Genomic DNA, 15,793 nt, shown 5'->3' with positions numbered 1-15,793 from the left:
AGGGTCCACTTATGGAAATATCCCAAGAGTGTCGTCCAAAGAATCAATTTCATTTTGGCCTGCCTTCATCGTGTCTTCGTCATGCCTTGGCAACTTCGTTGATCTGTGTTGCAACACAGGCTTCCTTGTATCACGGCTCGATGATTATTCCTTGTATTCTTGGATCTAAATTAACATCCTATACACTTAATTAGCCCATTAGTCACTCTCAAGGCCCAAGTTGGCCTTACGAGTCACAAAAATACTAAAAAGTGCATAAAAAACGTTTATTTTACAAATAATTAAATCTAAACTAAGAAAACTAAAAATACATATAAATATGATAAAATCACCAGAAAACAAGCTCCTTCAGTGCCGAAATGTACCTAAACTACCACTACAATTAGCGGCAGGTCAAAAGCCCACACTTTAGCAAACTAAAGTCGAGGATAGTGGAGAAGATTGAGTGGTAGAAAATCGAGAATGATTTAGTCCGCCTTGTATAAAAACACAAGCACAATCCATGTAAATAGGTTTATTGTTATAAAAGTTACTACTGGTCGATTTCGAAAAAAATTTTAGAAAGTATGCTGTGCTCTATTCCACTATTTTCAAATTGAATTTTCCAACAAGAGTGATACCAGCCATAGGTTACCTTTCTTGTAAGCAAAGAAACTTTAAGTTGACCTAATTATACATTTCTACACTCAAGTCTCAATACCTAAGGAGCATGTATTAAGACCTCTAAAGTCAATAACCAAATTTTGGAAAAATGGGAGCCAAGTCTCAAAACTTGAGCTCCAAATCTCAAGACTTATGGGCCAAGTCTCGAGACCTGAGGCAAGGGTATCGAGACCTTTGAAGTTAGTGTCCAAATTTAGAAAATAGGGGACCTTAGTCTAGAGATATAACAACTAATTTTCAAACCTACAGTACGAAGTCTCGATACACCTTCCTATGTACGAAGTCTCGATACACCTTTCTATGAGTATCGATGCTTTATAGTTAACTATTAAACCATAGTTAAATTGATCTAAAGGGTCACGAATCCCTGTTTACACTATAGGTTAATTGTTTAAAGTCCTCGAAATAGTTAACTCATAGATAGTCACTAATCATTGACCATGTCACTGGAGATGCCCTAAGCATCGAATGTTACACCGTCTAATTGGAGTTATCACTAGCTCAAGTTAGGGAGCCCAATATTACGTACTTTGAATCACTCAATTTTGAGTTCGGGAGCTCAAGTTATGACTATTTTAGTAAAGACTGCACAAGCAAAATTTTTGGACGTGATTATAATCGGAATTACGAGTTTCAAATTTTTTATTCGAGTTTAAATCATATTGGGTTCAGGTTTTGGGATTAATTTTTATTATATATGAGCTCAATATTGTATTTATCAGCTCTTATTATTTATTATTATGACTTTTTAATAATTATTAAGTAGTTTAAGTTATTTAGGAGTTTTATGTCAACAAGAAAGTTTAATTTAAAATTACTTCTTGTTTACATTAATTAGAGTTCTAGTATACTTAAGAGTTTTATTTAGATTTATTTAGCTAGCCTATATATAGGCCTTTGCATTATACACAAATCATACAATTGATTATTATTCAAATTCTCTGAGTTTTTCTTTTCAAGAATTGTTCTTGAGTTTCTTTTAGAAAAGTTTTAACCATCTTTTTAGATTATGGGGATCATCTTCAAACTTTTTCTTGGCAACAAGGTTTCTATCTTGGAGGGGAACCCGCTTGAAGGGGGTTGTAGATCCTTCATGTTCCAAAGCTTATTAAGATTTCTACATATCACGTTTTATCTTTTCCATCTATCTTTATTTTCTTCTTTATTGTTCCAATCTTTGATTTATTGTTCTATTTATTTATCTTAGTTATTTATTTATTTTAATTATTTTATCTAACTTGGATTTGATTGCTTTTCAAGTTGTGTCAAAATCCAAATTTCTTTCCGAATGTCTAGAGCCCGAAATCAAATCTGCGACTTGAACAAACTTTATAATCCTTCATTCGCTTCATTTTGTATCATTAGGGGTGTTACATTAGATCCACAAATGTTTGCTAAAAACTCTCCATACATATAATGTGATTTGAACCCAAAACATTATAATTTTCACTATCTAAACTTTACCATTTCAATCAAAATCATATTTAATTTGTATATAATTTATTATACATTTGTTATATAAAATTTTCATCCATAGAATGAATCTAATATAATTGAAGTATGAATAAAAAGCTATATGATTATAAATTTAGGTATGAAAGTAGTGTGCATAGAAGTATGAACAAAAGAAATTGTTACATATGTTTTTTATAAAAGGTTGATATAACAACTGAAATAGGGCATAATACACGCTTTTTGCATATCACTCATGAAAGTGAATTCTTAACCATCTCTTAGCTAAAGATGAAGTTGAAAGTAATACAAGTTAAAAAGCATAAATTGCATAATAACATATAACTTATTTGTTATCAAAGTTGTATGAGTTGAGTTGTTATTCGATTTTTTATTTTTATCTTATCCAATTTAATATTTTAAAAAAAGAAAAAAATGATAATTCAATCTCGATATAAATTAAATTTGATTATATATTTATAAAAATAATAAAATATTTAAAAATTGTTTTGTAAAAATAAAAAAAATGTGATTATAAATTTGAATAATAATTAAATAAAGGATATCAACATGAATGTGTGGTGCAATAGCTATCACAATTCTAAACTTGTCTAATAAAAAGAGGGAGAAAGAGTGGTGCATTTTTTCTTTATGGCGTAATTGATGGTTTTGTTTGTGCAAAAAGTAATGCCTTTTTGCACCTCATTTGGTCTTTTCCTTCTTTATTACTATCATTCCTCAACTCTCAAGTCTTTAGATGTTCCTTTGAATACATCCATTTAAGGCCGAGCCCGCCCCATTTGAACCCATATATATATATATATATATATGAAATCAACATATATATATATATTTGTTTAAGTTCGACCTGATCTGAAATAGGAGTGTTAAAATTTGTCTGAAACCATTATTATTCTTAAATTACTAATCCAAAATTGTACACTCCAATCCATCTAACTTTTTTATTTTTATATTTTAAAAATATGCTATTTTTATAATATTAAATATTTAATTTTCGTGATATAATATAAGTTGTATGATGAAAAATAAAGAACAGTATCAAATACAGAAGTGTTTAAAGCTTGGATGAAGAATTCAAATAAAAGTTTTCAAAATTTTGGGACTCGAATGTAAAAATACTATAGTTTTATAACCATGTAGACAAATGTTTTAGTAATAAGAGTATCCATACAATGAACCGACAAAAAAAAAAAGAAGATGGGGGGTTAGAGGGTTTATTATTCAGTCGCTTGGTATTTTTTTAATTAGGGAAAAGGATTTTAGTGACATGCTTGAATATTGGATAAAATTGGCAGCTTTTATTGAAAAAGATTTTTGCAAGTTCTCCGTGATTAAAATGATTGAAATTCAAAGAAAATAAATAATTGATTTTAGGGAAAATAAATGTAATTATAAAATTCATGAAAAGTAGGGTAATTTAAAATATGAAAAAAAAGTTTAGGTGTGAAAGTAGTTTGTCAGAGATAATAAAAAGATTACATGTCGATAGGAATTAGCAATATTTATTTCTGTTGGCCCAAAAATAATATTTAGCACTTTATACGAAATAAAAAGAAGAAGATTTTAATTTATTACAAGGTTACTTTGGTAAAACGCTACGTTTCCGCGTGCTAGCCATTAATGATTGCGACGGGTCTCTTACTTTCAACATTTGCATATATGTCCTTGAATTTTATTGTATTCATTCTTTTAAGGTTTTACATGAAAAATATTATGATTTGCTGCTTTTATTTACTAATTAATAAGATAATAAAAATCTAAATTATTTTTTAAAATTAAATATATTGGCTTTTATTAAAAGACGTAGTTAGGAATTATTAGTTATTACATTTCTATAATAAAGCTAAATGATATATATTGTTGTTTAAGCAATTTATTTTTTAATTTAAAAAAACAAGATATGGATAAACACACATTCAATATATAATAAAAATATATTTAATTATTCAAGTCATTTGAAGTATAGATTTAATTAAAAATAATTATATCTAAAAACAACCAGCATTATTATGAGGTAGCTTTTTTATCTTTTTATGTAAAATATAAAAAAAATTAAATCCAAAATAAATTCATAAATAATAAGGCTCAAACTCATAACAATAAAATTACCAAAATCTCAAAATTTTCATTTAAACCAAATTTTATTTTATTTATAAATATATTTTATGCCACAAATTACTTCAACTTTAAATTCTTAATATAACCACTTTATTATTTGATGCTATGAAAAATTTAAACTATAAGTAGCATTATATGTTCTTCAGGGTATGTTATATATAAGTGATAGCTAATTCGAGTTTTAGATAAGACCCAAGTTAGCTACTCGTGACCTAAATAGGTCCCACCAAACGATTGAGTACGAGACGAATCGCGAGAGGACAGTAGGGGAGTTCACTAATCTAGCTTGCGAATCCAACTCACACAAATTGAGTGAGGATCGCGACCCTAGTCCGCATATACCCAAGGTGCTCACAGAAAGGAGATCACGTGTTCTGCAAGCGACCCAGAGTGAAACATGCGTCTAGTGGGTCTAAAGCCCGCTCAGAATGTCAGTCTTAGGAATAGAGAGGACTGCGTACACTGCAGGAACCCAGGGCGAAACACGTGTCCAACAAGCCTGGAGCTTGCACAGAATGTTAGTCTTAGGAATGATGGAATCGAGACAAAACAGTGGGGTTAGGTTGGAGTTGTGATAGTATAAATACCTGAATGCTCCAGTTGATGAGATACGAGACAATATTACTCAAGAGGGTATAATCTATTAATTTAATTAGATAGAAAAGAAGAAAAAATATAATTAATATTTTCCTCAAATAAATATATAATATTTATAAAAGTATATTGATTGACCCGAATCAAGAAAAAAAAACAATTAAATACCATTTTTAATTATAAAATCTTAAAAGCATTACACTACAAAAGGAAAAAAAAATCAAAATTTGAGAAAAATCTGAAATAACATGATCATGATTAAGAAAATTTTTTGACAGTAAATGAAAATTTATTTGAGAATTATGACACCATAAAGAAGTTTATTAGATAAAAGAAAAATCTTATTTTAATTATTTCCCATCAATTTTATTTTTTGGAAACAAATAGTTTTAATGTTGGAGTTGAAATAAATAAAACAATGTTCCAATGAGAAAGCACATTCCCATCATATCTAAATTATTCACAAAACACTTATCTCTGTCAACCTTATCATGAAACTTTGTAATAACTTATCATCAAACCTTTTAATAATTTAATTAAATCAAAAGTCAAATGAGTACTATTTTTATTAAAATTAATTATATGATTCTTATTTAATTAAAGGTACATTTAATTTTATGGTATATAATTAGGATATTAAAATCAAACATTTTAATAAAAAATTGAAAAACATATTCATTGCACTAAATAGGTTTTCAATTTTTTTAATTAATCATATATGATTATTCAACCTGGAAAAATTTTAATATACGACTTTAAATTTAAATTTATAATTTTTATTTTTATTATTTATTTTAGTTTTTTAGGTAAAGACTAAAGAGAAAACAGAAACTTACATACCATATCAAATAATATTATTTTAAAGTTTTAATTCTTCTATATAAAAATTCATGATTTTTATTTTATTAATTAAAACTAATAAAGGAAAAAATGTATAATGAATTATCGAAATGGAAAAAAGTAATGCATTCAATGCAAATATTCTAAACAAATAATAATAAATTTAAAAAATAAAAACAGAAAGCAGTAAAAGTAATAACTAAACAAAAAGCTACAAAAAAAAGTCAAATTTGGCAAGTTTTAAAGCTTTTCTGTAAAGTACTTTTAACTCTAACGAAATTTCCACTTCGTAAGGGCGTAAAAGTGCGAAAACGTGTAAATCGTGGGGACTTTTTAATAAATATAAAAAAGTAAAAGGACTATAAAGAAACGAACAATTATAAGCTTTTAATGTTCACTCGGGTTTGTTCTTCTTCTTCTTCTTCTTTTTTTAAATAGAAAAAATAAATAATAATTAAAAAAACAATTGAAAGTAAAAGCATACATTGCCCATAGCCTTCACTGCACCTTCCTCGCTACAGCGTCTCCATCTTTTCTTAAATTTCTCTTCATTTCCCATTTTTTGCCTTTTCTTTTTTTCTTTCCCTTTTATTTCCCCCCTTTTCGCAGCTTCTGAAACTGATTGTTGTTTTTTCCACTTCATGTGATCGGTAAGTGCTTTTTTCTACATTTTTACTTAATTTTTTTTGGCTTTTTTTGTTGGATTTTCTTTCTGAGTTTTGGGTTTTAATCTGTTTGGAAATTAGGGTTTCCTGTGTTTTGGGTGGTTGAAATCTGTGGGTATGTTCTTTGTTTAGCATGGTTGATTTTGAATTTCATTTTAGCTTTTATAAGCCCCCTTGTGTGGTATTATTTTGATGGTAATTCCATAGTTCAATTGAGTTATTAATTTATCAAAACAAATTCAATTTTGGTTTGACAAGTGTTACTTTTTAGGTTAATCACAAGCGATTGAACCATTAAAAGATAATTTCTGATTTATCAATTTCTAGGTTGGTGATTTAGTTTGATTAGTTTTTAATTTAATTGCTTGATCTTAAATTGGTTTTGGAATTTAAATTGAAAGAATCTATGAAACAAAATGCTGAATTTCTTGGCTTGTTTTTTAAAAGATTTTTTATTGAATTGTGTTTTATGTAGATCCATTTTTGGGACTAAAAGATGGTAACAGAATCTTGGTTTCGTAATCTTTGGAAAATTCCGCGGAGGCAAGATGGAATCTCTGAGAAGGTTGAGATCGGAGTGTTGGCATTCGAAGTTGCGAGCTTGATGTCTAAGCTTGTGCATTTATGGCAGTGTTTGAGTGATAAGCAGGTTTTTAGGTTGAGAGAGGAAATCACGAATTCTGTCGGGATTAAAAAGTTAGTGTCTGAAGATGAAGAATACATCGGGCGCCTAATATGTGCAGAAATGGTCGAAAATGTTACCCACGTGGCGAAGTCTGTGGCTAGGCTTGCGAAGAAATGCAGTGATCCAGGGTTGAAGAGTTTTGAACTTGCCTTCACTGAGTTGATCCAGTATGGTTTCGACTCTTGCGGCTGGATATTTTCGTTGAAGAAGATGGAAAAGAAAGTGAAGAAGATGGAACGTTTCATTTCAGTGAATGCGACTTTGTATCAAGAGATGGAATTGCTTGCAGATCTTGAGCAAACACTAAAAAGGATGAAAAGTGGTGATTCAGTGCAGGAGAGTTTGCTTGAATTTCATAAGAAGGTTATTTGGAAGCAGCATGAAGTGAAGAGCCTACGGGCAAGCTCTCTTTGGAATAAGACTTATGATTATACGATTCGTCTTTTAGCAAGATCGATATTCACGATATTCAGTAGGATCAAACATGTCTTCGGATTTGAACACAAGGTAGATGTTGGGGATTCGAAGGTGATGGATTCTGATTTTATGCATCGCAGCCAATCAGTTTCTGCCTTAATGCATTCTTCAGTTCATCCAACCGAGAACACTAGTCTTCCTAGGTTTTCTTCGGGTCCGTTGGGAATATTTAGCACTAAATCAGGCCCAATTCCAGCACCTGATAAAACAAATTATTTCCATTCAGGGCCTCTTGTTGGCTCAACCCCAAAATCAGGCTCTATTTCCGGGAAGAATAGAAATTTCAACTTCCATTCGGGGCCGCTCGGGAGAACTGCAGGACGATCGGGACCACTTTTTGGAATCGATAAAATCAGCAAAATTTGGCAGACTAACAACCATTCAGCTGCTGTTAGTGGAAAGAAACCTCATTTGAGAAGCAATAGACTTACTCAAGTGGGACCTTTTAAAGGATGTATGGTAGATAGTGGTGCTGTTAGAAATTGTTACATAAGTTCGAATGGCATTCATTCAGGAATTCCCAATGGAACCAAAGATGGAAATCTTAACCTTCCAGAAGGAAATGCTGTTCAAAGTAGTTCGTCTGTGTTTAGATCTCAATGCCGGTTGTTGGATGCTCCACCCGAAACTCTTGGTGCTTCTGCTTTAGCATTGCACTATGCAAATGTTATCATTGTAATCGAGAAGTTAGCAGCATCTCCTCACTTGATTGGTCATGATGCTCGAGAGGATCTGTACAACATGTTACCTGCAAGCGTGCGAGCGGCTCTGAGGGTAAGGCTAAAACCATATGCAAAGAGCTTAGCTTCATCGGTTTATGATATGGAGCTTGCTGGAGAATGGACCGAAGCAATGTCTTCCATATTAGAGTGGTTGGCACCACTAGCTCATAACATGATTAGATGGCAATCCGAGCGGAGTTTTGAACAGCAGAGCTTTGTTTCCCGGACTAATATGCTTCTGGTGCAGACCCTCTACTTTGCAAATCGAGAGAAGACAGAAGCAGCAATTACTGAGATTCTCGTTGGTCTGAATTATGTATGGAGACACGGGAGAGAACTCAACGTAAAAGCACTGCAGGAATGTGTGGGCAGCAGAATGTCTGATGAATGTTTGGATCTCGAGAAATAAAGTTCTTTAACCTCGGTTTGCAGTATGATATTTCCACATAGCAATGGTATCGAGTTGAATTCATGCAAGATTCCATTCCCAGCATGCAACAGAGTCTTCTCTGTTCAATTTGCCAGCATCAATAGAAGATGAAAGAATGATCCAACCTACTGTGAAATTCAAGCCGAAAGCATTCTTTTATCATATCAGGTATAATTCGAGCTTTGCCGGTGATCTCTACCTAGTTTTGAAGATTCTGCATAACCCTTTTTAAGCAATCGTCCACTAAATGTGTATATTATTTAGCGATATCGATACCCTTTGGAATTAGTTGTATATTTACCATATAGGCTCTTTATTCGCCGATATATAATGTCACGGGTGCCTCTTGGTTGAGTGTTGTTTTATGAGCAGGACATGTTTTGATGTGAGAATATCGAGTTTTCCGATCCTTTATAAGTGAAGCAGGTTGCTTGGCTCGAATTCGAAGTTGAATATCACCCTTTTTAAAGGCAATGGCAGTGAGTTTGGTTGAATTTGTTTCTTTGTTGAATGATCTCTCATGGTAGCATTGATAATGTTCAGTGAAGAAGAGCCTTTTTTTACTTACTAGTATGATCTTTTGTGTTTGTATTCGCTTGAAAATTGGAAAATTTATGGTGAAGACCCTAAAATAGGTCTTAATCATTGATTAATGGCGTTTATGTTGGGATGAATTTTGAGTATTTTATCTTATATTTCAATTTTGTTATTCAGATTTAATGGTTTTTTTTTTTTGTAAAATTTGCAATTCTATTTTAAAATTTTGAATCCCATTTATTATCCTCATTAAATAGGAGTACTATTCGAATTGTTGGTCAGATATTGAATTTGAATTTAGTAAATTCAGAAAAAAAATAAAATTCAAAGAGTAAAAGATTTAGATATTCAAATATGGACAGAGTTAATATTTGCATTTATTTCGAAATTAATATTGATAATAATTAAAATATTTCCATTCAAATATGTGTGGGTTTTTATATTCGTTCACGGTGGAGTATCAAATGTACGTCCGCCTCAAACTGAGATTTGCATTGCGAGTACGTTACTCGTTTTCAAGATTTCAAGTTTCAAACTTGCGGCTCCATATTTTCTCTTCTTTTTATCATTTTATTTTATTTTTATTATAAGGGATAGGTTTATTTATATAGGTGTAAAAATAAATTGGTTTTACACAATTTCATAATTTTTTATAAGATTAATATTTTAATAATTCAACCATCATATTTCGTGTTTTATTTAAGTAGATCATGCATGTTAAGTTCGATGTAAATTAAAATCTTTTAACTATTTGTTATACATAAATAAACTTTTCAATTGATATACATACATATATATAATATTTTAGATCGATATAATAGAGATATCAGATCGACTAAAAAATTTACATACATGACAAATAAAAATATTTTCATAATAAATTCAACACAAAAAAATTATGATTTTACACTAGTATGAGTAGTTCCCGGGTAAATTAGCAATATATGTTGATTTTGGAAGATATTTAGGGTTTTAGGTTGATTTTTTTGGATATTTAGAGAAATAAGTCGATTTTGAAGAGAAATAGAAAACACGTCTAGCAGGACGGGTTTTCAGCCAATGGTAACTCTTTCTAACGGTAAAAAGTCAAACGGGATAATATTTTCTAAGAGCTAAAAACGACTAGTTTATTTGTTATATAAACTCAAGCCATTTTCTTCCATTTGCATTCAAATCTCAATCTCCTAATTCTCTTTATTCATCTATTCTCTCAATTCTTTCAACATTTTAGTTCTCAATTTTCATTCAATTTCTCTCAAAATCTTGTTGTATTAATTTTATATTTCGTAATTTTTAATTGTTTTTTATAATGGCAATTCCACTTAATCTTTTGGATGACAAACACATTTCCGACGTCTAATTGCAAATGGTAAGAAAATATTATTAAAATTTTAATTTTATTTAAGTTCATTATTAAATTGTTAACATTATTAATTTATAAAATTTTTAAGTTTATATAATCAGATCGAAGATCAAATTTTAGAGATGTATATACACATTTAACTGCGAGGGCACCACGTGTTATTAACAACACTTGCAAGAGGCGGTATTCTTACACGTGTCTCGTATACTCGGGGGAACTAAATTGGATCCCACACTTATCAATGCTTTGGGGGAAAGATGGAGACCCGAGACACACATTCCATCTACCGTGCGGTGAGTGTACAATTACACTCGAGGACGTAACTTTACAACTTGGTTTACTGATGGATAGACAAGTTGTTACAGGGGGTAATGGTTGTTGATGATTGGAGCACAATTTGCGAGCAACTATTAGGCAAGGTGTCGAACAAGTTTTTTGATAGCCAGATAGAGATGAAATGGTTGGAAGAAATTTTCAATTATATTGACAATTATGCGAGTGCCGTTGAAAGAGAACAATACACCCAATCATTCATTCTAAGGTTAATCAGGGCATTCTAATGCTCGATAAATCTCGAAATATGGTACATTTAAGGTGACTACTACAACTCGCCAACTTGAAAGAAGCGGGACGACTCAATTGGGGATTAGCTGTGTTGGCGATATTGTATCGAGAGATGTATTGGGTGACGCAACCACAAAAAATTAAAATTTGTGGTTGCATACTCCTTTTGCATTCATGGGCATGGTACTAACTACCATTGTTACGTCTCCGAGTAAATGCCCTTTATTCTTTCCCACTCGTAACAATGTAAATTTCATTTGATAATATAGTTATCATAATATTTTTTCATTATTATATTTTTTAAATAACATATTATTTAAATAGGTGGAACAATGAGGTGAATCATGTGGGTATAGTAGACGAGCTCGAAGATATCTGGCTATTGTTAGATCAACGATCGGAAGCTGATGTTAGTTTTTGAATTTTTAAATTATATAATATTTACATAAGGATTTGGATTTAATATTAAGTACTTAATAAAAACTATAATTTCGTATTATAGTTTGAATGAATTTGAGAATTCAAGAATGCATCTTGATCAAATTTTTGGCCAATCAATATCTGGCAGGTCAGGGTCTCATTGATAGTTTTCACGACGGTCGAGATGCACGAATCTGATTGAGTGATGCGCTAGTTTGAGTTTAGGCAAAGTATTCCGACATTATCCAAGGACATTGAAGAACATCACAAGGTTGTCTTGTGGGGGAGAATTGACAAAGATTAGGTGAAATTCCACGCCAAATATATAAATTTGGGAGTATAGGTACGATTTCATACCTATGCGCGAGCCAATTCTCGCACTAGATTTGGCAACCTCTTCGGATTACATGGCATAGTTTAGACATCACGATAAGTCATATCTATTGTTAGAGGAGGAAAGGAGTAGACAACGTAGTCATAGGAGGTCAAGACGACCCCACATGAGTACATGCCTTGATGGAGTCATTATTAGCTCTAACCCCACACGTGGCACCTAAGGGTGTACCACCTCCCGATCAGTATGGTTCATATTATTCTAGTGCTTTCACTAACCTCATTTTTTTTACACAAGCGCCACATTATGCACCACCGTACCATGTATCAACACTTTCTGCAAGTGTATTTTTTGCACCATCTCCATCCCTAAACCATATGGAGCACAAATCCCGACAAAAACACCAATGTTCTACCATCTTCGACAATTCCAACATTTTATCCGCAATCATGTTATGCAATACCATACACTTATCCACTGATAGTGTCGCAAACACCCTCGACGTCATTGTTATACCAAGGTAGCTCATCTTTGCAACCACCTGTTACTCGAATGAATGATATAAAATGGCAACCTAGGATGACATGGCACTCAAGCACGGAGGAATGAGATGAAGATGAAGATAAAGATGGAGCTCAAGGTAAAGATGAATATGAAGAATATGAGGAGTTAGAACCCCCACTACAAATAAGTCCTCCTTGCAATCAACACCCACCGGATTGTGGCACACATTCGGCTCGACGACGCCTATGATTTTTTTTTTAATTTTTGTCATGTAAATCATCATTTAGTTTGTTAAATTTTTAATTTTTATTGTATTTTACATCAATAATATACATATTTACAATTTAAGAAAAAAATTGAAAAATTGGGCTATTGTAATATATTATTTTTTTATATCAATAGTATATACTTATTTATTTGCAATCTATGAAAAAATGATTGTTGTATTCTACTGAATTTTACATAAATTATATATCAATATTTACAATTTACCAAAAAATGAGAAGCAATGAAAAAATGAACAATTTCTGTAAAAAATGAATAAATGTGTTAATTAGGTCTTGTCCTCAATGTTTTCCCCAAGTGTGGACATGTCGGCTTAGTATGCCTTGAGTTTCTACAATAACTACATAAACTTGGTTGGTTTATCCTCCCTTGAATATCTATATTTTCACGTATTCAAGTAGAATTCGATCGACCTTTTGGATTGTGACGCAACGAAATATTCAGTACCAATTCGAATGAAGTGCTTGATATAGGTGACCACATACTTTCATTTAGGACTGGTAGGAATTTAGATTTCCATACTTTATATATGCATTTTAGTTTGTACACTTAGTCAACGTAATGCCCTCAATCGGATCCAGATTTTGGGTATTTCCACACAAATATAGACACAGGCTTAACCTACTTATACAATTTATAAATAATTACAACTTAATTACAAAATTTCAAACTAAAATATATATGTAAATACAATGAGTAATTAAAACTTCAACTCGAGGTAATTAAATTGCAACAATATTTTATTTAAAAAAACTAATCTATTACAGATACCCCAAAACATAGATTTCTAAGTAGCAATTTAAATTTTAAATGCGCCGCTAACTCGCTCTGTATGCATAATGACCCGATACCCTACTTCTTAGTGTAGTCCTAGCATTGCCCTTCTTGGCACAGACTCGCATCAATTTACCTATAACATACCACACATAGGTAAGTTCATAAGAACTTAGTGAGGAAAACGTCCTTTACCTGCACAATGCTTGCACATTGTTATTAAAGAATTGTTACGACGTTCTTATTATTCTGGTCTTTCAACTTGTTTCTGGCGAATAATTTTCTTAGAATTTCATTCTTCATTCTCTTTAGATATCACACCCTACTATGAACTCATTACATATCTATCAACATCTTCGATACACCATTTACCTTTTTCTATCTGATCTATCATAAGTCTTTACCCATTTCCTTTTCAGAGGTCCATTTGATTGAAACACCACTACTATTGTATACGTAAATTTAAGCCATCATTTCACCACAATTCATATTTGATCACATATACAGATAACAGGTACTTTCCTTCAGTATAAAATTAGAAAAATCCTTATTCAGAATATGCTTCTTTTATGTTTGTCCACCATCCCTTCTGCATCTTATCACTTCATTATTCATAGTCGAATCATGGCCTTGCATAACACTTTACTGTAGCCTATGAAGACACTGTGCCTTTATGATATTTCTAATCGCACTTACAAGCCATAATGATTGCGCCAAAATGGTTTAATACAAAATTTTCCATATAAATCATTCCTTTAGGGTATGCCATTGAAAGCCTCACTATGATATGCCACAAGGGCACTTTTTTAGAACTCGCCATGTAAATTATTCCTTCAAAGTGCGCCACAAGGGCTTATCTTTCGAACTATTGCCATAAAGGCTATCACTGTAGGGTTCCCCACAGAGGTAATCCCTTCATGATTCTCCATAGAGGCGTTCTTTTCATATTGCGCTAAAAAGGCTTTCCTTTTATATTGCACCATAAAGACGTTCCTTTTATAATTCACCACAACAACATTTCTTTCATATTGCGCCATAAAGGCTTTCCTTTCATATTACACCACAAAGGTGTTCCTTTCATAATTCACCACAAAGGCATTCCATTGCTGACATGTTTACAATATGGATTTCCCTAAACTCATGTAATGAGAGGTTTGACCATCATCATCCTGGGACACGTAGAGAACCCCATTAGGTAATCACCGTCTGTTAGTTCCTTTCGGAAAGTGCCATGACCATAGGCTTTTCCTTCAATATTCATATCAAAGATAGTGTTTTTAGTCTTGATGGACCCCTTTAGACTTCATCGTGGTGAACAAACACAGACTTACTTAATAGACTCTTCATACACTGACATCGCTTAAGACTTAACACTTTAAGACACTAATCATACACTTCATCACATGTGTTTCAGATGTTCCGTACAACCATACTCAAACTTCACATAATGAACTTGTCAGATTCATACAAACTATACAGGCAAACCCCAACAAACATTTAGACTATACACTTTTGGTTTCTATTTTATAGTTCAAACAATTACCATGGATGTATCATGTATGAACAATATACATGCAAGAGTCAGTATAGAGACTCACCTTGCAACCATGGATAATAGTTTGAACTCTAAATCCAACCTTCATCAAGATACTGCAGTAACCACTGCTTATAAAACAAAGGAACACCTTTAAAGCTCATTCGAATAACCTGACCATCATCTCAAACCCAGATGAACCCCATACAAAGCCTTACTTCTTCCTTTTACTATTTATCCATCACAAAACTTATCTTGACATGGAGTAATCACTAATAATATCCGAGATCTCAACTTCAGCTTAAAGAAATGTCTTCAGTTCCTTAAGCCTTAAATAACCATATTTTTGAAGAAAGAAGAAGAAAAATCCTCTTTCTCAAACTTGAATATCCAATTATAATCTAGGTCCTTATGGGAACTTGACAAATGTCACATCATTATTGAATTGTCTTATAAAAAATCTACAACTTCTGAGAAACCTAATTGAATATCCCCTTATCTTTTAACTATCCTGGTTTGCAATTAGTTGGTTCCTACCCAGTATACCTTGTAACTTAACTTGCATAGTACCATAGTTAACAGGCGCACTATATCCCTGACGTGAACTCATACTCTCGATATCATTTTACTTGGCCGGTGATCTTATTCCAACTAACATAGGCATCTAACAAGGAACCTTTTTTTAACTCAACCACATAACTATACACGCTCGCTCTATACACCAAAAGATGCACTTGGGTGAAGCTTACTCTACAAATCATACTATCTTAGGACTATACGCTAATCCTTGTACCCACCGAAACCGAGGTAT

The 15,793-nt window shown here is 32.0% G+C and overlaps 1 protein-coding gene across 1 annotated transcript; it reads left to right on the top strand.

Annotated features, from left to right (window-relative positions):
- Positions 1 to 6,077: 6,077 nt before the first annotated feature.
- Positions 6,078 to 9,320, top strand: LOC107922112 (uncharacterized). Its single transcript, XM_016851958.2, has 2 exons — positions 6,078 to 6,338; positions 6,829 to 9,320. Exon 2 carries the CDS (start codon positions 6,850 to 6,852, stop codon positions 8,644 to 8,646), a length of 1,797 nt encoding a protein of 598 aa, XP_016707447.1. The 5' UTR covers positions 6,078 to 6,338; positions 6,829 to 6,849; the 3' UTR covers positions 8,647 to 9,320.
- The last annotated feature ends 6,473 nt before the right edge of the window (positions 9,321 to 15,793 follow it).

This window comes from Gossypium hirsutum, chromosome D01 (genome assembly GCF_007990345.1).
Source record: "Gossypium hirsutum isolate 1008001.06 chromosome D01, Gossypium_hirsutum_v2.1, whole genome shotgun sequence".
Classification (NCBI taxonomy): Eukaryota; Viridiplantae; Streptophyta; class Magnoliopsida; order Malvales; family Malvaceae; genus Gossypium; species Gossypium hirsutum.
This window is presented reverse-complemented; position numbering and strand designations above follow the sequence as displayed.

Bases quoted from the DNA above. Each gene is read 5' to 3' on its own strand.
- LOC107922112 (XM_016851958.2), top strand. From the start codon at position 6,850: ATGGTAACAGAATCTTGGTTTCGTAATCTTTGGAAAATTCCGCGGAGG.